Source organism: Mastigoproctus giganteus, chromosome 3 (assembly GCF_048544385.1).
Source record: "Mastigoproctus giganteus isolate SK-2022 chromosome 3, ASM4854438v1, whole genome shotgun sequence".
NCBI classification, from domain to species: Eukaryota; Metazoa; Arthropoda; class Arachnida; order Uropygi; family Thelyphonidae; genus Mastigoproctus; species Mastigoproctus giganteus.
In genome coordinates, this window is record NC_143577.1 from 228,340,136 (window position 1) to 228,362,423 (window position 22,288).

A 22,288-nucleotide genomic window follows, 5' to 3' on the forward strand; every position below is an offset into this window, starting at 1 on the left:
CAGCACCCATTAATTACCACCCCTGTCTTCTTCCACTCAACCATCCTTTTATCCATTGTAGCAACTTACCCTTAATACCATTCTGCTCCAATTTGTACAACAGTCTCCCATGCACAACAGTGTCAAAAGCTTTCCTGAAATCCAATATATGATATCAAAATTATTTCTTGCATCCAGTTCCTTTGTAACCACATCATAATATCCTATCAAATTTGTCAGACAAGACTTTACCTTAACAAACCCATGCTGTGTCTGAATTATTGCTGCAGTCTTGTCTAGCTGATCATGCAATACATCTTTAACCAGTGACTCCATTATTTTACCCGGAACAGAAGTTAAACTAACTGGTCTGTAATTACTTGTGTCACCCTTCGATCCCCCTTTGTGAATTGGGAATAAATTTGCACATCTCCAGTCCGTGGGGGCCTCCCCTGAGTCCAAGGATGCTCTCATAATTATGGCTAAGGGTTTGGTTAGTTGCTTTGCTGCTTCCTTTAATATAACTGGATAGATCCCATCCACCCCAGGTGCCTTTCTTATGTTTAACTTCAACAATTTCTCCTCCACTTTGCTCTCAGTTATTACAAAATCATTAAGCACCCTGCAACAATTTGATAACCTTCTGCCATTTTTAAACCTTAATAATTCCTCATGTGTGAATGTAGATGCAAAATACTCATTCAGTTTGTTTGCTACTGAGTAGGATCATCAACGGTCGAACCATCGATATCAAGTGGACCAATCAGATTCATCCTCTTCCTTTTAAAGTTTATATAAGTAAAGAAATCCTTGCCGTTTTTCTTAGCATCCTTTGCCAAAGATTTCTCGTAATCTGCCTTCGCCTGCCTAACCTTCTTTGTGACCTGATTACAGACTAGCTTATATCTGCCATAGGCTTCTGAGTCGTTTGATAATTTATATGCATCCCATGCATTTTTCTTCTCTGTTACGTCTCATTAGTTCATTTGATAATCACGTAGTTGAGAATGATCACAGGAGAAAGGCTCCATTGGAGAAGAGACCATCACTAATTTGATCTTAGGTGCCTAGAGGACCACTTACTTTAACTGTGTACTTAGAAGGGTTGTTTATGATAAAAAATCAAGCTTGTTGCCTGCACAGTTAGGATTGCTTGGTATTCTGGAAGATAAATCAACAATCTGTGTGGGGTCATTAGTAATTGGAAAAGCCTCAGTGTTTAAACCAGCTAGGTACGTGCGACTAGAAAATGGTAGCCAGCTGGAGTTGTGAACATTAAATTGACCAAGGAAAATTATCTCATTGTTAGGAAAGTTGGACTGTAGCAAGTCAACTTTCAGAGAGGAAGTCAAAGAGTTTTAAGTGATTAGTGGAGTTGAGAGAATGATAGAGGCAACAGATGAATTTGACAGAATGTGGTAGAGATTTTAAACCAGAGAAGATTGAAAAGAGGAGATTCCAAATTACTAAGTCTCTGACAGAGAATATCAGAATGGATATGTGCACAAATTACCACCTTTGACGTGAAAGGAATCATACAGTGAATAATTCAGACAAATGAGAGAAGCAGTGGTTGAATCAACCAATAACTGGGATTCTGTCAGAAAAAGTACATGGAGTTTGGCATATTGTAAGTGGATATGGACATCATTGAGATTAGAACTGTATATTTATATATTTGTGAAATGAATGAAGTGTTTGGGAGGTTTAGATCTTTCTGCAGACAAGTTTGTTCTATTAGTTTGACAATTCATGACATATTTGGTAGTAAGAAAAGGTGGGAAAGACATGTTGTATGAAGTAATGAAATTTTTTTGAATGGCTTACTCATGGCAAGAATATACTCAGCTTCTTGATAATGCCCCCAGGCATACACACTATTCGGATCTCCTCCAGTCACTATCTGGCAGAGTAGAGGTAGCGAGATTATACACTAGTTCATCTGGTGGACTATCTAGCGGCCTGACTGCGAACACCGTTTTAAAGCTGTATCCTTGAAATATAAGGAAGATTGAACCTTACTATGATATCCATCATAACTTCAAAAGACATCAATCACACTGCATGATGGAAGAGATGGGAGGGTTGCTGGAGTTTTGCTCTGGAGACAAAACATGGGTTCCACCTCTTCAAGCCTCCACTAAGCAAAGTGGTGATATTTCACTGAATGATGAGAGTCATCTACCACCTAGTATTGCTTAGTAACACAGAGGGGTAGCATTCCTCAGTGTGGTGTGGGTGCCACACCTTGACCCCTGCTTACATTGGTTCCCACCTGGGTGGCCACCTCCAGTATGCTAGGTGTCATATTTCAGGACTTGCACATGGGATTTTACCAAGGGTGACTAACAGCAACCATTGTGAAGGAGCAAGCAGAGGATCTGGCTGTCACAGACCAACTGGACTTTGCTGAAATTAGGTCTACTTGTCTTGAGTCTCACCAGAATATCAGTTCCATAATGCTTCAGAGCATAAAGCAAATATTTACATTTGGAATGGGAACCTTACAGCATGAGCACCCATAGAAATTTTTCGGGGGAGAAGGGAGAGAAATATACTGGCACTGTAAAAAAAACAAAAAAGCATAGAAATGGCTAAGAGCAAGGCTACAAAGCCACTACACTATGGTACATACAAAATGTTTAAAAGCTGCGATTTTGTGAAATTTTAAATAAAAAATTCGCTACATTTCTAAAATAAAATTAATCATTTTTTTTATTCACTTATCCTCTCATGAAAAAAAAAAAATTACACAATTATATTAAAATTGAAAAATTCAAGGGGGGGGGGCAAGTGCCCTTTTGCCCCTCACTGTGCCTTACAGATCAATTCTGAGTTTTTTTAAACAATATCTTAATTATCATTAATGTAATACTAAATTAAAATTAATCTTTCAGAAGAAATATGATAATACTGAATTTTGCAAAAAATAAATTGAAGATTTAGTTTCCATTAGTTTAGCATAAAAAAAAATTAGCGATAAAATAATGCTTTTGAAGGAATTATTATTCTGATTCTTTTTCTTTTATTGCTCAAAATGAAATTTCCTTAGGATATGCATTAAAGAACACAAACCAAACAAGTGTTTTGAAAATTTGACAGTTGCTAGCACAAAAATTAAGTCAATACAATAACAGACAAATTTCTCATATATAAATGTTCTTGTTACAACTTTTTATTTGCCATTTGGTCCACTAAATAACTTTTGTTTACAAAGTGGCCAAATGGGCAATTTCAGTGGTACAGGTCTGACATTCACATAATAAATATTAATATATATATATGTAAATAAAATAATAATAAACCAAAAATAGAAGATAAACAAAAAGTATTTTGCAAACTTCCACACATCTATCCTGCAACCATCCTTCCTCAACTTGAATTTATATCCTCACATGTGTATAGTCTCAGCAAGTGGAAGAATGGCATTAGCATTAGTAGAGGCATTTGATGCAAGAAAGCAAGCTTATGCAGCATCAGCCAAAAAAAAAAAAAAAAAAAACCACTCCCACTTCACCCCTCTGTTCGTTCAAAATACCTGTCCAGCTGAGCCTTAAACTTATTTAGGCTATCAACTTCCACGACAAGGGATGGAAGTCTGTTCCACCAACCAACCACTCGCTGGCTAAAGGCAAATTTCCGCACGTCTATCCTACATCTTACTAAATCCATCTTACTAAAATCCATCATAAATTCAGCTTACTAAATCCATCCAAGGCTTTAAATGCCTAAATCAGATCTCCCCACAGGTGCTTAATCTTGAGACATTGCAATTTGCAGAACTGAAGCCTTTCGAAGAGCACTCTTTTGTTTCCTTCAGATCTACATCCTTCCTAAAGTGAGGCCTCCTGACCCGAATACAGTACTCAAGATGTGGCCTAACCTAACCATGCCCTTATACAAAGGGATAATCACCTCCTTGTCAGTGCTAGCAAAGTTTCTGTATATCACTGACGAAACCCCATGAGCTGTCCTGCCAGCATGTCTGCAGTGCTCAGAGAATTTCATGTCTGACTGTACAATTACCCCCAGGGCTTTTTCACTCTCCACTACCTCATCAAGTGTAGTACCACACAGTTGATAAGTTACTCTGGAGTTACAGTTACCCATATGCAGTACCTTACATTTGTCAATGTTAAACTTCAACTTCCATTTCTTGGCCCATCGACCCAATTTTCCTAGATCCTGTTGCAGTAACTTGCCCTGATGACTGTTGTTAACCACCCTGCCAACCTTTGTATCATCTACAAACTTAGACATTAAGCCTGATATAACTCCATCAATATCATTGATAAATATTGAAAACAATAGACCCAGCACTGAACCGTGGGAACTCCACCAATAACAATAGTCTATAAAGAGCAGTTCCCGTTGATAACTACTCTCTGTCTTCTTCTACTTAACCATCCCTTTATAAATATGAGTAACTTGCACTGAATGCCACTTTGCTCCAGCAGTCTTTTATGTGCAACAGTACTAAAAGCTTTCAGTGCAAGTTACTCATATTTATAAAGGGATGGTTAAGTAGAAGAAGACAGAGAGTAGTTATCAATGGGAACAGTGACCAAGAACTGGATGCTTATTTTTTGCATCCAGTTCTTGGTCACTGCATCATAGTAACCTATTAGATTGGTTAGACAAGACCGTCCCTTAAAAATCCATGATGTGATTACAGTATAATTGCATGCCTGTTCAGATGGTCCTACATTACATCTTTAACCTAGTGATTCCATTATTTTCCCTGGAACAGACGTTAAGCTAACAGCTTGTAATTACTCACATTGCCTTTTGATCCCCTTTTTATGAATTAGGGATATATTCGCATATCTCCAGTTCATAGGGACCTCTCCTGAATTCAAGGATGCTCTCATAATTATAGCTAATGGTTGGCTTATTTCCTTTACCGCCTAACTTAATATAATCAAATAGATTTCATCCACTCCAGGTGTCTCTTTTATGCCCATCTTCACTTTTCTTTCCAGTTATCACAAAGTTATTTAACTCCTTGTTAGAGTTTGATAAAATTCTGGTTTCCCCTTTCCTAAAGAATTCCTCATGTGTGAATGCAGATGCAAAATACCTATTCAATTTGTTTGCAATCTGAGCAGAGTCATCAACAGTTAACTCACAGTCATGAAGTGGACCAATGTGATTCAATCCCTGCCTTCTACTGTTAATATAAGCATAGAACACTGATGTTTTTCTTTGCATTCTTTGCCAGACACTTCTGGCAAAGAATGCAAAGGCTTCTGTCTCACCTGATAATTTTTATGCATCCCATGCACTTTTCTTGATTGCAGACACTTTCAAATTCAATCCTAACTTGCAACTTTTTACCAAAATTGCCCTGTACTTGTTAAGTAAGTTTTCAGAACCCCTCCCTCTCTTAATATTATTAGTGCAATGTGTACAACAATATCACCTTTTTACACTTAAAAAATGATATCTGCTCTACAATGTCACCTACGTTTGCCCTGGCAGACATATCCTGGTCCTATTCCACCTATCCTTCTTGTACAACATATTTCTTGTTTCCCAGACAATAACTACCTCCTGTGGGACCAGCTCATTCTGCCTTGGATATTGCTGCTGTGTTGTATGATGCATAAGTGCGATCTCTGGCAGTGAGTTGGGCAGCTGAGAGCTTGATGGGCCCCCATTTTAATTCCTTCAAGGGCATCTACCCTACTCTTCAAACTCTTATAAACTCCATCAGAATGCTAGGTTGGCACCAAATTTCTTCACATTCCCTGCACCTAGAACACAAAGACTCTCCCCCTCAGCTGAATCATGTCCTTCTCCAGTAAGGTCTGCTAACATTTCACAAGTTGCACATTTTGTTAGGCTGTGATACGTTGAAGAATGGCCCCCTTCGGTTTTCCTCTGAGCCACAACACTCCCATTACTTTGTGCCCATGGCTGGGCATGATTTCCATTTAAATACAATTTAGCTGATTAAAATTAATGAAATTAATAAATTTAATTGGTTAATTGACAATACCACAGCTAATAGATTTTACTCGTATGTTATATCTTATGCCATCAAGTTCAAAATATACATTATGCTATACCATTATGATTGCAGTGTTAAATTAGTTATATCCTTACTAAAAAGTACAATTCCTTAGCTAAATGCAAAAAGATATATGCCCAATAAGTGATTAAAACTTTCAAGCTACTTATTTATCACAATTAAAACCCTACTATTCCACTGCACCACTTGTTACGTGCTATGATATTCATGCCAAAATGAATAGTTTCAGAGCAATTTGCCATGGATTATAAAGTTCTGAAGATATTAATTGAACCATTCTATAACTTCTGATGAGCTGCTTACATAATGATTTTGGTAGAGTTTGTTACTTAAAGGTTATGGATAATAATAAAACAAGAGTTATTTATACAGGTATAATGTAATTTAAATTTCAAATTAATATGAAAGGTATAAATCTAGTTAAATTATCAAATTATAAGTAAAATAATTAACAGAAAACAGAAGCAAAGCAAGGCCTACCTCCTTCACTTTTCCTGAATCAATTACATAAACAACATCATTGATAGTAATACTTGTTTCAGCAATGTTGGTAGATAATATCTATGGGAAAAAAAAAAAAAAAAAAAAAAAAAGTGAACACTATTAAAGAGACTTTAATTTTTATTGTTACCATAAAGCTTTTAAGATAATTACATAAAAGAAGTAGTGGTGGTTGTCTTAATAAGTTATGATGAATTTTCAAAAAAAAAATGCATCATAATTTATTTAGATGCATTTTAAAAAAAATTGTAATTTTCAATTCAATTAAATAACTCCTGCTTATACAATTAAGCAGGAGTTACTTAACATCTATAACATCAGTTTTTCTCAAATCAGTTACTAACTACTTATTTACCAAGAAAGGAGTTGCCCTGCAAAATACATGATAGGGAAGTTTGCATAAATTTTATGCAACTTTTGAAATTTTTGACTTTTGACTAATCTGCAATATTTTATGTAATATATCAGAACTTTCAAATATTGTAAACAGAGCTCTTTGGTGATGTATTGAGTATTAGTATTACCAAATGATGCAAGGAAGCAAGCTTATACAGCATTGGCCAAAAAAAAAATAAAATAAATAAAATAAATCCCCACTACCCATCTCATCTAATAATATGGCTAATTCTTCTTTAAATATATTCAAGCTACTACTTCCACAATACCACACGGCACGTTGTTCCAATAAGAAAAAAACTCTAGTTGAAAGTAAATTTTTACAATCTATCCTGTAGCCATCCTTTTTCAATTTATCTCCCCTTATGTGTGCTAGCTGAGAAGGAGGAAAAACATCATCATCAGGTTTACTCAATCCATTTAAAGCCTGAAATACTTCAATCAGGTCTCCTCAAAAAAGTGTCTAATTTTCAAGTACCATTCAATCACCATTCTTCTCTTTCTTGCTTTCTTGGTGATTCCCTTCTACTTCTGACTCTCTCTCTCTCTCTCTCTCTCTCTCAAGGTAACACGGGATTTTTTTTTTTTTGGCTGGTGCAGCATAAGGCTCAGGCTTCCTTGCACCTTATGGATAATAATAATAATACAGTTGGTACGTTTCTCTTCAGTTATTGCTACCCATATGCAGAACTTTGCATTTGTCAATGTAAAACTTCAGTTGCCACTTCACTTCTCAACCTATTTACCCAACTTATCTAGATTCAGTTGGAGTAGTATACTGTCTTTACTGCCATTAACAACCTTGCCAACCTTTGTATCATCTGTCATCTCCCACTCAACCATCCCTTTATCCATTGTAGCAACTTACCCTTAATGCCATAACTCTCCAATTTGTACAGAAGTCTTCCATGTGCAACAGTATCAAAAGCTTTCCCGAAATCCAAGTATATGATATCAAAATTATTTTTGGCATTCAGTTCCTTTATGACCACATCATAGTATCCAATCAAATTGGTCAGACAAGACCTCCCTTTAAGAAATTCATGCTGTGTCTTAATTATTACTGCAGTCTTGTCTAGATGATCCTGCAATGCTTCTTTAACCAGTGACTCCATTATTTTACCCGGAACAGACGTTAAACTAACTGATCTGTAATTACTCATGTCACTTTTTGAACCCTCTTTGTGAATTGGTGGTACAGTTGCACACCCCCAGTCCATGGGGACCTCCCTTGAGTCCAAGGAAGCTTTCATAATTATGGCTAAGAGTTTGCTTATTTCCTTTGCTGCCTCCTTTAATATAACAGGATAGATCCCATCCACATCAGGTGCCTTTTTTATGTTTAACTTCAACAATTTCTCTTCCCCCTTGCTCTCAGTTATTACAAAATCACTTAGCTCCCTATTAGAGTTTGATAAACTTCTGGCATTCCCCTCCTTGAATAACTCCTCATGTGTGAATGTAGATGCAAAATACTCATTCAGTTTATCACCTACCTGAGCATGATCATCAATAGTCAACCCATATATGTTAAGCGGTCCAATCTGATTCATCCCTTTCCTTCTAGAGTTTACATAAGTAAAGAACTCTTTGCTGTTTTTCTTAGCATCCTTTGCCAAATATTTCTTGTAATCTGCCTTCGCTTGCCTAACATCCTTTGTGACTTGATTACAGACAAGCTTTTATCTGCCACAAGCTTCTGTGCCACCTGATAATTTATGTGCATCCCATACATTTTTCTTCTCTGCCATGAGCCTGATTAATTCATCTGACATCCATTTAAGCCTCAATCTTGAACAGTATTTCTTAGTTGGAATGGAAAGCCTAGTAGCCACCAAGATTAAGTCCCTGAAGGCTTCCCATTTAGAATTCAATGTTGGTATCATCATCAGTTGATCCCACTGTACAGAATTTAAAAACTGTCTGAGACCCTTGTAATCACCTTTACGAAAGAGAAAGCCCTTCCCTTTAGCCTTGATGGTAGTTACAGCTTTAAGTAATTCCCATATCAGTACATTGTGATCACTGTCACCCAGTGGTTTCTTTATCTGCAAATTCTTAATGCAAGAATAATCACTGCTGATAATCAGATCAAGAATATCACTCCCTATGGCTGCCTCTTGAACATGCTGCTGCAGAAAACAGTCATCCAATAAATCCAAAAAAGTCTTGCTAGTGTGTGGGTGACTAACCCACAGGTTCCAGTAAATATCCGGAAAGTTAAAATCCTCCATTATAAGACATTCTGATTTACTGGCCCAGTCTATTTCTCTGCACAACTGCTCATTATACTCATCAGATTCATTAGGCCTATAACACACACACACACACACCTGCTCTGATTTATCCTTTACCAGTGCTTATGTCACACAAAACACATTGCATTGTCCACCAACCTCAATTGGATGCACTTCTTTAGATTTTTTGTGTTTCTTAACTAACACCATAACCCCTTCTCCCTTCCTGTCCTGTACACATTGTACTCCCAAAATTCCAGTTCTGCATTGCTTATTTCTTTGTGACACCATGTCTATGATATCCCAACAATATCTGCCTTTGCTGTCTTGACTAACACTTCAAGCTCATCGAATTTATTAACTATACTCGTAGCATTGGTGTACATGCAAGTATACATGCAACGGTTTCTACTCTTAGTTACCCTAACACAACCTACTCTCATTTGTTCTGCTATGACTCCTGCAAATCTCCATTGCCTTGTTTTCCATGCTGCTGCTCATTCCAATAGAAGCAGTGCAAGAATAACTTTTGCCTCTGCCAGCGGCCACTGTTAACCTTTTAATCTGTGTATCCCCCAAGTTAGCAGTTTTTCGACCCACCTAACAATGCTTCGATAGCATCAGCAAATATTCTTGCATCGTTTCTATTTAAGTGTACCCCATCCCCGTAGAAGCAGTCTCTCCTGTCAACAAGCACAGACCAGGTTGAAAAATATTCTACCCATTCAGCCTTGTACAATCTCTCCAGGGCAGAAATGCAGACACTTTCACATTCAATCCTAACTCTCGACTTTTTTTCAACACTGGCCTGTACTTGTTGAGTAAATCTACAGATCTCTTACTAATGAGACATGTGACAGAGAAGAAAAATGCATGTGATATATATATATATAGATTAACAGGTGACAGAGAAGCCTATGGTAGATATGAGCTGGTCTGTAATCAAGTCACAAAGGAGGTTAGGCAAGCAAAAGCAGATTATGAGAAATCTTTGGCAAAGGATGCAAAGAAAAACAGCAAAGAGTTCTTTACTTATATAAACTCTAGAAGGAAAGGGATGAATCAGATTGATCTACTTGGTATCGATGGTTCAACTGTTGATGATCCTGCTCAGGTAGCTAACAAACTGAATGAGTATTTTGCATCTACATTTACACATGAGGATTATCCAGGGAGAGGGAATGCCAGAAGTGTATTAAACTGTGGCAGTGAGCTAAATGATTTTGCAATAACTCAGAGCAAAGTGGAGAAGAAATTGTTGAAGATAAAAATAATAAAGGCACCTGGGGTGGATGAGATCTATCCAGCTATATTAAAGGAGGCAGCAAAGGAAGTAAGCAAATCCTTAGCCGTAATCATGAAAGCTTTCTTGGACTCGGGGGAAGTACCCATGGACTGGAGATGTGCAAATGTGACCCCAATTCATAAAGGAGGATCAAAGGGTGACACAAGTAATTACAGACCTGTTAGTTTAAATTCTGTTCCAGGGAAATTAATGGAAGTACTGGTTAAAGAAACACTGCAGTATTCTCTAGACAAGACTTCAGTTATAGTTCAGACACAGCATGGGTTTGTTAAGGGGAGGTCTTGTCTGACCAATTTGATTGGATACTATGATGTGGTCAAAAGGAAGTGGATTGAAAGAATAATTTTGATATTATATACTTGGAAATTAGGAAGGCTTTTAATTCTGTTGCAAACGGAAGACTGCTGCACAAATTGGAGCAGTGTGGCGTTGAAGACAAATTGCTGCTATGGATAAAGGGATGTTTGAGTAGGAGAAGACAGAACGGTAATCAATGGTCACTGCTCTTTGTGGACAAATGTTATTAGTCCAGGGGTTCAGTGTTGGATCCATTGTTGTTTTCTGTATTTATTAATGATATTGATGGTGAAATATCAGGCTTAATGTCTAAGTTCGTAGATGACACAAAGGTTGGCAGGGTTGTTAATGACACTAATGAGAGTACGCTACTGCAAGAGGATCTAGAAAAGTTGAGCAAATGAAGTTTAACATTGACAAATGTAAAATACTGCATATGGGTAGCAGTAACTCCAGAGTAACGTATCAAATGTGTGATACTACAGAGGGTAGTAGAGAATGAAAAGGATTTGGGGGTAATTGCGCAGTCAGATATGAAGTTTTCTGAGCAGTGCAGATGGTCTGCAAGGGTAGCTCATGGTGTCTTGTCAATGATATACAGGAATTTTTCTAGCAGGGAAAAGGATGTAATTATCCCCTTATATAAGGCAATGGTTAGGTTGTTTGTTTGGTTTTTTAAGGAGCATTAGCAACTAAGGCCATATTGCTCCGGGTCATGCGGTGGTCATTCCCTGACCTTTCCGCATCCTCCGCATTTGGTGGTGACGGGCTCGAACCCCGGTTTTTTAATCAAGAAGCGTGTGCTACGCACTGCTGCTCCTTCCCACCTGGCTACGGAGACGCCGGCAATGGTCAGAGCACACCTTGAGTACTGTATACAGGTCTGGAAGCCACATTTTAGGAAGGATGTAGAACTGCTGGAACGAGTACAGAGAAGATCAACAAGATTAGTGAATGGAACAAAGGATTGCTCTTACAAAGAAAGGCTTAAGTTTTGCAAATTACAGTGTCTCCACACTTACAGTGACTCCTTTACTGAAATATTCAATCGTATAAAAAACATAAATAAATTTTCAGAATCTTCTCTTCATTCCTTTTATTTTAAGCTTCATAAACTTGTTACTCCATGCGAATCGTGTTAGTTGCAATTTTTGTATGCCAAAAATGCTTATGCATACAATCGTGAAATTCATAAAGAAAAGAGAAGATAATCTTGGAAACAAATGCCTCTTGAAGCATTTCTGAAAAAGACGATTCCTTGTGCAACAAAACAACGAGTGCCGAGCGAATAATGAGTGATAAATGAATGTGCATTTGGTCGATGATGATGAAGAATGAACATTCTTTGACATTTGTGTGTCGTAAATAATTTTTCTATTATTATAATTTGCTTGATTTTACAGGCTACGTTTTCATTTCTTTCGATAAATCAATCATTGTTTAAACAAACTAATTAGCTAACTAATTTCATTGTTGAGAATGTAACCCCTATTTTTAACCTTAAGTCTACGGGTAACAAATTCCCGCTTTACGAGCACGCTCTAGGAACGAATTAACTTGTAAAGTCGAGAACTACCTGTACTTCTTAAGCCACATCTTGAATATTGGCTTGGAAATCCCATTTTAGGAAAGATGTGAGCTTGGAAAAAGTACAGAGAAGAGCATCAAGGTTGGTTAAGGGTGCAAACAGGTATTCTTATTACGATGGATTTGAGTACTGTAAGTTACAGTGTTTGGAAACTAGGTGTCTATAAAAGACCTAGCTGAGGTTGTGTAAACTAAATGCTGAGTGCATCTTTACATTTAGTTATATGACATACATAAGGGGGGTATAAATTTAAATGAGGGGATAATTGTAGGACAGATGTCAAAAATTTTCCTTTAATCAAAGTGATTGGTTTTGGAAATGTATCTAAATTTAAAAGGGGGGGGGGGTGTTGGGCAAATAATTGAACAAAACAGGTAAAGGAAGTGAGAAATGGGACACTGGGTATTTCTGTGCATCATTTTGTCAATACTAATACCAGCACATTCTATCCTTTTTTATCCTTTTTTTTACACTAATAAAATAAAATAAAAATGTTCAACACTCTTATTATATCATACTTGATTCTAAAAAATGCACTGCAAATAAATTTATAATTATAACTTACAATTTTTCTCACTCCTGGTGACACAGCTTTAAATACCCTTTTTTGATCAGAACATTGCATGTGGGAATGGAGTGTGTACAAAATGAATCTGAATAAGAAATGAAAAACATCGACTCCATAATTAATTTGAAATTAATCATTAAGTTTGGTCAAATAAAATCACTCAGAGTACTTACAGTAATTGAATTATGGTAAAATTATGATAAATATTGAAAATGAGAGAAAAAAAACAAACTTCTAAAATCATTACATACAGCAATAAATGCAAGCTTAATACAATAACCTACTGATAGCCTTAAAATTTAAGTTTAGCCTTTGGAAGCATTATATATGAAGCAATATTTCTCAATCTGCAGGTCACAGAAATAGCTCTGACTCACAGGTTGATCCTTGTGTTTTATCAAAAACTTTGCAACCCACAGTGAGTTGTGAAATTTTTTATAAGGCACAAGGATCACATTAAAAATAAAATATAATATGTACTAATATATGGGTCTGGCCTAAAATCCCGACAGTATCTACTATATTGTAAAAATATATGATTATATTTCTATATATTTATTTGTTTTTTAGTAAGTAAAAATTTACCTTATTAGATTAATTTTGTAGAAAGAATATAAAAAATAAAAATTTTAATGACAAATACCTCTCTCAATTTGAAGGTCATATTTTCTGTTACAGAAACAAACAGTTTTAAAATACAATCAGCAAATAAAAACGACTTAATTAATTTTACTTTATTATATTGCATTTAATTGGTAATTTTTCAAGTTGAATTTTGGTATTTGTATAGGGCACTTGAGCAATAATTATAGGTATAGCATTGAAATGCTACAGATAAAAAACTTGAAATAATACTTTCAGAATATGAAAATTTAGAGTAATGTATTTTGGCAGCTGCATAACATTTGTCATAAATACCATCAGCATAACTAAAACTGTTATTATACAGGTATTTGTTATTAGCTGCACTTTCATGAATTTCTTTGACAAGTACATTAGGCATGACCATGGGTGCCAGCAAGATATTTTGAAAGGGGTAACAGGAAAAAATATCCCATTTTCTTATTATTATTATAATAAGAAAATGGGATTTCTTGTTAAAGATTCTGCAGTGGGAGAGGAAAGAATTCTATTTACAAAAAAAGTAAATATTCAATGCCTATCATGTGCTCAACATTAGATTATGGATGGTACATTTAAAACCGTGCCCACAATTTTTTTATCAATTATATACAATACATGCACCCATCGATAATGAAAACTATCGAATTCTTCCCTTAGTTTATGTGTTGATTATTATTATTATACATATTAAGACAGTCCTGGGAAAACTATGGCCCGCGGGCTGCATGCGGCTCGCGAGCTTTAATTGTATTTTCAAAAAAGTTTACTTATTTTATCCCTTTGCGACACCATTTTGAAAAATAAATTTGTATATGTAATACATTATAGAATTTGTCGACTTGTAAATTGCTTTATCATCTCTGTATTGTTTGAATTGAGATAGAATTTGAAATTGTGCACAAACCGGAGCGAGCCAACCGGCGCTTTTATAATGGTATAATTTGCGATTATAAACTAACCGCGCGAAACTACGGTAACAGACAACCAGTGATGACGACAATGGCTTTGCTGTGGTGGCAGAGTAATAGGATAGGACTGCTGACCTGCCGCAGTTCCAATCTGTTTTCTCTGACGGTCACCCCCCAGTTATTTTTTTGCGTTATCTTCGGTTATCATCTTGTTGCCAGTAGCGATAAAAATAATTTACACCCTTTTAAAAATGAATAAAAAACAAAAAATTCAACAAGAGCATCATGTCTTCAATGAAGAGTGGAACACAATATATTTTTTTACTAACGTAAATAACGAGACCATTTGTCTCATCTGCCGGGAGAGTGTCTCAGTGTTGAAAGAGTACAATATTAAAAGACATTTCACTACTAAACATTCTGAATATGGTGCCAATTTAACTCCAGAAGCGAGAAAGAAAACTGCTGATGGATTGATTCAAAATTTACCTAGACAACAAAATGTGTTTACGCGGCTAACTAAGGAACAAGAAGCTACAGTAGAGGCAAGTTTTGTTATTTCTCATATAACTGCAAAAAGCAACAAGCCTTTTTCTGATGGAGTCTATATTAAAGAATGTATGACTGAAGCTAGTGGAATTATATGTCCTGACATTAAACACAAATTTGAGAATATAAGTTTATCTCGGCAAACTGTAGTAAGAATTGAATGTATTGATACAAATTTGAATGAGCAATTATTATCAGTATTAGAATCCATAACATGGTACTCGATAGCTCTCGACGAAAGTAATGACCAAAAGAATACTGCGCAGTTATTAATTTTCATACGTGGATGTACCTCTAATTTTGAAATTATTGAAGAGCTTCTTTCAATGGAATCTCTTAAAGACCAAACAACAGGAGCTGATATATTTGAAAAAGTTGAAAAATGCTTAACAAGATATAATTTACAATGGAACAAAACGGTAAGCGTAGCAACTGACGGAGCACCAAGTTTGACAGGTAAAAATGTTGGAGCGTTAAAGAAAATTCAGGATAAAATTTGTGAAAATTATCCTTATTATAATTTAATTACAATTCATTGTATTATACATCAACAAGTATTATGTAAAAATGTGTTAAAAGTTGAACATGTCACATCTTGTATTATTAAACTAGTAAATTTAATACGATCGAGGGGGCCTGAAACACAGACAATTCGTTAATTTTCTTCAAGATATTGAATCCGAGTACACAGATATTACTTATCATAGCCAAATTCGATGGCTTAGCTTAGGAAAAGTTCTTCAGCAAGTATGGGATCTTAAAGATGACATCGTTCTATTTTTAAAACTGAAAAATATTATGGACTTTCCCGAATTAACTGATAATAACTGGATTTGTGATTTTGCGTTTACCCCAGACATCATGACACACTTAAATACTTTCAACACCGTGTTACAAGGGAAAAATTTATACGCTCATGATATGGTAAAAAGTTTGAATGGATTTCAATTAAAACTGAAGTTGTTCCTTCGACATTTATTGATTAACAAGGTAGACCACTTTCCAACCATGAAGTTGCTGAAGATTCCAGAAAATAAATTCGAAAAATATTGTGAAATTATCAATGCTTTGAATGACAACTTTTCACGAAGATTTGGCGACTTCTGAAAAATTGAGACAAGTTTGGCAATAGTGCGCAACCCATTTTCAATAGAAATTGATAGTGCACTGAGTGAACTACAGCTTCAGATTATAGATCTGCAGTGTGATACTGATTTAAGGGAATTGCACTGTCATGAGGAAATCTGTAAATTTTACAATACTCTTAATTCAGACAAATTCAACGAACTTAAAGATTTTGCCCGAAAAATGTTGGTTATTTTTGGATCAACCTACATATGTGAAAAAACATTTTCCATCGTGAATCTAAATAAAAATTCTTTACGATCAAGCATCACCGATGAACATTTACAAGCAGTTTTAAGAATTTCAACTACAAAATTAACACCCAAAATTTAAAAAAAATGTTAAAAGATGTAAAACAGTTCCATTCATCTCATTCAATTTTTGGTTGTTAGAGAATAATTTTTTTGTTATATTTCTTCTTCATGATAACAAATAATATATATCTAAAAATAGTATTTTATGTGCAGCCCACTTTTTTTTGAATTCCTATTGTGGCCCTTCAGCCCAAAAGTTTGCCAAGGCCTGTATTAAGACATCAGGTATGCTTTTTGATGAATCACAGGTTTTTAATTCACCATTACATTTTTTAAATAATACAAATATTCAAGCTCTTATAATTGATAAAAATCACTTCTTTCTGGTAGCTCTAAATATCAGGTCATTAAGAAAAAATTGGTTTAACTTCTTGCAATATATAAATGAAATGAAAGAATTTATTTCATGTATAGTTTTAACAGAGGTTAACATAAAAAGTGATGAAATTTCTAATTATAACATACAAGGTTATGACAAGGTCTATATGTTGAGAGATTTGAGAAGGGGTGGAGGAATAATAATATACTACAGAATATGCTTTAAGGCAGTACAGGTTTACCACTTAACTCAGTCTTGTGAAAAGATCCAGAAAACACATTCATGATTTGTGCTTTTTATAGGCCACCATCAGATTCTATAAACAGTTTCCTAATTGAATTAGATAACACAATTCTGCTATGGGATGACATACAGGCTGATAAGACCATACTAGTAGGAGATTTTAATATTAATTTACTAACTGATGAAACTGATAATGTGTTACTAAGATACTCTGCAATCTTAAACAATTATGGATTTGAACATACCTTATTTGGAATAATTAGGCAACAAAGGATGGAGGATGATAGAACAGTAAGCTACTATTTAGATCACCTTATAACAAATATAAAGTTGAAGTATGCTAATTCTTACATACTATTAAATCAATTTTCAGATCACAGAACATGTATACTAATAGTGGATATGTACTCAAAACAACATCCATGTGAAGATATAAAATTAACAAATGTTATGAAGAAAAATTATTTATCAACAGGTAAACTGAAACAGAACATAGATAATATGTTAATACAAGAACAAGTATCTTACACAACAAATGTAAATGTCTTTTCAAATACGATAATACAAATGATAAACAATTCGAGGTTTAATACAGAGAGAAAAGTAAATCACTCAGCTTGCAACATAAATTCTAGGAGTAGCAGGATTAAGCTTGGATGACTAACGAAATAGAAGAATTAATGGTACAAAGGGATAAATACTTCAGGCAGTATAGAAATTGTCCATCAAAGATAGAACATTATCACAATTATAAAACACTCAGAAATAAATTGACAAGTATGATTAGAAAACAAAAAAATACTTATTACAATCAACTTTTTATGGATAAGCAGATAACTCAAAAGAATAAATGGAACATTATAAATAACTTGTTAAGTACAAGGAAGAAATTTTCAAGGGGAAATCAAATTAAAACACTATTAGAACAGATTTCTGGTACAAACAATATGAGGCTTCAAATAGGTTTGCCAAAGCTGTATTAGATCTCAACAGATATTATATTCATTATTGCCAAAATTCCTTTAACCAACAAGATAGTCTTCCTCAGATAGTGAACTCTTGCATAGTCTTAACTCCACAATATACTGAGATTCTTAAGATTGTAGAACAGTTAAAGAACAAGAAATCTTATCGACTGGACTGTATTACACAAAGAGAAATAAAGAACAGTTCTCTGTTCTCTTGGTGGAGCTTATAGCACAGATGTTAGAGTCGGGAAGCTATCCTACAAATTTACTTTCATTTAAGTAATTCCTATATATAAAAAGGGATCACCAGATGACTTTTGCAATTATAGACCAATAACAACACGGTCAGTTATAAATAAGATAATAGAAAATTATATTTTTTCTCATATAAGCAAATATTTACATCAATATGGACTGTTAAACAACTCTATTCTCATATCAGAAGGGCAAGAGCACACAGACATTATTAGAGAATTTAGTAGACTCTTTTAACTTACATTTAAACAACAATAACTTCATAATGATTTTATTTATAGATTTGACCAAAGCATATGACTTAATTGATATCCCAATATTGCAACAAAAATTACTGAAATATGGTATAAGGGGAAGAATCAATCAACTCTTAGCATGTTATTTAACCAAAAGAAAAATAACAGTTGAAGTAGAAAATACAAAGGGAAAATCATATAATGTAAAGAGAGGAGTACCTCAGGGCACTCATGCAGGGCCAATCATGTTTAACATCTATATAAATGACATATTCAAAGTAATAAAGAACTCCTTTATAAAAAATTATGCAGATGATATAATCTTATATACAATTGGAAAGAACCTGACAAAAATGGCTAAAGATTTACAGCAGGATGTAATACATTTACAAACTTGGTTGCATGATAATAAATTAGCACTCAGCTTTGAAAAAACAAAATTTTTGGTAATTAGACCTCCTCATCAAACCTTGGACATTCATCCCTCTATTAAATTACATAAACATGAATGCCTACATGATCAGAATTTCCAGAATTGCAAATGTCTAACTGTGGAAGACGTTTCAAATCATTGTTACCTTGGGTTATGGATTGACTACAGTCTTAGTTGGGCAATGCATATAACAAATTTGTACAAAAAAAATGAGATTTTATATGTACTTTTTTTTACTACATTAAGAATAAGTTAAATCTTAGAAGAAAAGTTACCTTATATTATGCATTAGTGGACTCCCAACTCAATTATTTAGTAAATGTATGGGCACGAGCAAATATAACTGAAATGAGGGTAATAAACAACTTAATTAACAGGATTTTTAGACTTTTAATGGGGACACACTTTTGAAATGACCTGAATAAGAGAAGGCAATTTTTGTTGAAATATAAAATACTTTATCCAGTTCAAAAACTGAAGTTAAATTTAAGCTTGAAAAATCATAACACTATTTTTGAAGAGTCAAATCTGCAAAGAAATGTCTCACATAATTTAAGGAACTGTTATTTGGTTTTTAGGAGCATTAGCAACTAAGGCCATATTGCTCCGGGATATGCTGTGGTCATTCCCTGACCTTTCCGCATCCTCCATATTTGGTGGTGATGGGCTCGAACCCCGGTCTAATCAAGAAGCGTGTGCTACGCACTGCTGCTCCTTCCCACCTGGCTACGGAGGCGCCTAAATTTAAGGAACCCAAAAGCAATTGTTTTGCCTCACTCTAGGGTACTAAATAAATTTGGAGATAGGCATACAATGAATATAATAAACAACTTGTTGGTTAGTGTAGATTTCAGGCTCAGGAGAAGTTATTCTAGCTCCAAATTAAAATTCTTAATAAGAAAATTTTTGATACTGTAGATTAGAATTGCTATCTCTGTTTGCAGTGCGGAATGTACTGTGTTGTGATTTCATTATCTTTTCTGTTAGATAACAAATTTGTATGCAAAAACTGTTGTAAATGAAGAATTACAACTTCTTGTCAAGAAATTTACTTTTCTTAACAAGTTCATTTATTGTAAACAAATTCTCTTGATAAAAATAAATTGTATTGTATTATTATTATTAGCCATATGGTGCAAGGAAGCCTGAGGCTTATGCTGCACCAGTCAAAAAAAATTTCTTAGTTACCTTGAGAGAGTCAGCAGTAGAAGGAAATCACCAAAAAGAGAAGAATGATGATATCCAGCTCAGGACCCTGGGTGTGCCAAGCCCATATTCACCAGATGCGAGCCCCTCGGGTTAACGAATAAGAGTGAAAAAAATTGAATTAAGACCATAGGCCATATTAACTGACCTGGAATTAGCTGCAATAAATGCCTTCAAAGGCGAGTTCCCTAACGTGTCTAATAAGGTCTATTTTTTCTACTTGTGACAATGTGTTTGGAGAAAAATTCAAGCAAGTGGACTGGCACAGATGAAAAATTTAGTTTGCTGCTTCGACATTTGTGTGCCTTGGCATTTATTCCTTCTGGTGGGATACCATAAGCAATCATATCCTACAGCAGATATAAACTAGTCTGAAGCCACATTTATCAAGGGAAGCTAGTGATGTGACAGAGTAGTTTGAAGACAATATATATTAGCATTAGCATTAGCATTAGTAGAGGCATATGATGCAAGAAAGCAAGCTTATTCAGCATCAGCCAAAAAAAAAAAAAAAAAAACCCTCTCCCATTTCACCCCTCCGTTCGTTCGAAATACCTGTCCAGTTGAACTTTAAATTTGTTTAGGCTATCAACTTCAACAACAAGTGATGGAAGTCGGTTCCACCAACCAACCACCCGCTGGCCAAAGGCAAATTTCCGCACATCTATCCGACATCCGTCCTTCCTCAATTTGAATTTATGCCCTCTGAGGTGATTATTCTGAGAAAGATGAAGAATCCCATTGGCATTGAGCATGCTCAAACCATTCAAAGCCTTATACACCTCTATCAGATCACCTCGCCGGTGCCTAGTCTCCAGACTCTGTAATTTGCAAAACTTAAGCCTTTCTTCGTAAGAGCAACCCTTTGTTCCATTTACTAATCTTGTTGCCCTTCTCTGTACCCGTTCCAGCAGCTCTACATCCTTCTTGAAATGAGGCCTCCAGACCTGTATACAGTACTCAAGATGTGGCCTAACCATTGCCTTATACAAGGGAATAATCACCTCCTTATCCCTGCTAGAAAAATTCCTGTATATCATTGACAAGACACCATGAGCTACTCTTGCAGCTCGTCTGCACTGCTCAGAGAACTTCATATCTGCCTGCACAATTACCCCCAGGTCCTTTTCATTCTCCACCACTGTCAGTGTAGTACCGCAGAGTTGATACATTGCTCTGGGGTTACTGTTACCCATATGTAGTACTTTACATTTGTCAATGTTAAACTTCATTTGCCACCTCTCAGCCCATCTGTTCAACCTTTCCAGATCCTGTTGCAGCAGCATAGCGTCAGTAGTGTCCTTAACGACCCTGCCAACCTTTGTATCATCTGCAAACTTAGACATTAAACTTGATATCCCATCATCAATATCATTCATAAACACCGAAAACAACAATGGACCCAACACTGAACCTTGAGGAACTCCACTAATAACATTAGTCCACGTTGAGCAGTGTCCATTGATTACCACTCTCTGTCTTCTGCCACTCAACCATCCCCTTATCCATAGCAGTAATTTGCCTCCAATGCCACACTGCTCCAATTTGTGCAGCAGTCTTCCATGTGCAACAGTATCAAAAGCCTTTCTAAGATCCAAATATATAATATCAAAGTTATTCCCTGCATCCAGTTCTTTTGTGACTACATCATAGTATCCAATCAAATTGGTCAGGCAAGACCTGCCCTTAACAAAACCATGCTGCGTCTGAGCTATAACTGAATTCTTGTCTAGATGATCCTGCAGTGCTTCTTTAACCAGTGCCTCCATTAATTTACCTGGAACAGAAGTTAAACTAACAGGTCTATAATTACTTGTGTCAGCCTTTGATCCTCCTTTGTGAATTGGGGTTACATTTGCACATCTCCAGTCTATGGGTACCTCCCCTGAGTCCAAAGAAGTTCTCATAATTATGGCTAGGGGTTTGCATACTCCTTTGCTGCCTCCTTTAATATAACTGGATAGATCCCATCCACCCCAGGTGCCTTTTTTATGTTTATCCTCAACAATCTCTCCTCCACTTTCCTCTCGGTTATTACAAAATCATCCAGCTCACTGCCAATGTTTACTTTACCTACATCATTCTCCTTCCTGAATAATTAGACGGTATATGCATAGTGATATGGTAATTTGCGTCCACCATTTTCACCAACATTATGGTCCGTATACGATTCCATTCAATTGGGAATTCCACGCACCAAAA

General features: G+C 35.5%; 1 protein-coding gene across 2 annotated transcripts in view; it reads right to left on the bottom strand.

Moving 5' to 3' along the window:
• LOC150088812 (3'-5' RNA helicase YTHDC2-like) overlaps nt 1-22,288 on the bottom strand; it is a 281,725-nt gene that overhangs the window by 108,958 nt on the left and 150,479 nt on the right. For both annotated transcript variants that reach the window (XM_090369668.1, XM_090369667.1), the window contains exons 15-16: nt 12,904-12,991; nt 6,494-6,574 (exon numbers count right to left, since the gene is read on the bottom strand). In XM_090369668.1, the coding sequence (XP_090225794.1) occupies nt 6,494-6,574; nt 12,904-12,991 (169 nt within the window). The remainder of the gene's footprint in view (nt 1-6,493; nt 6,575-12,903; nt 12,992-22,288) is intronic.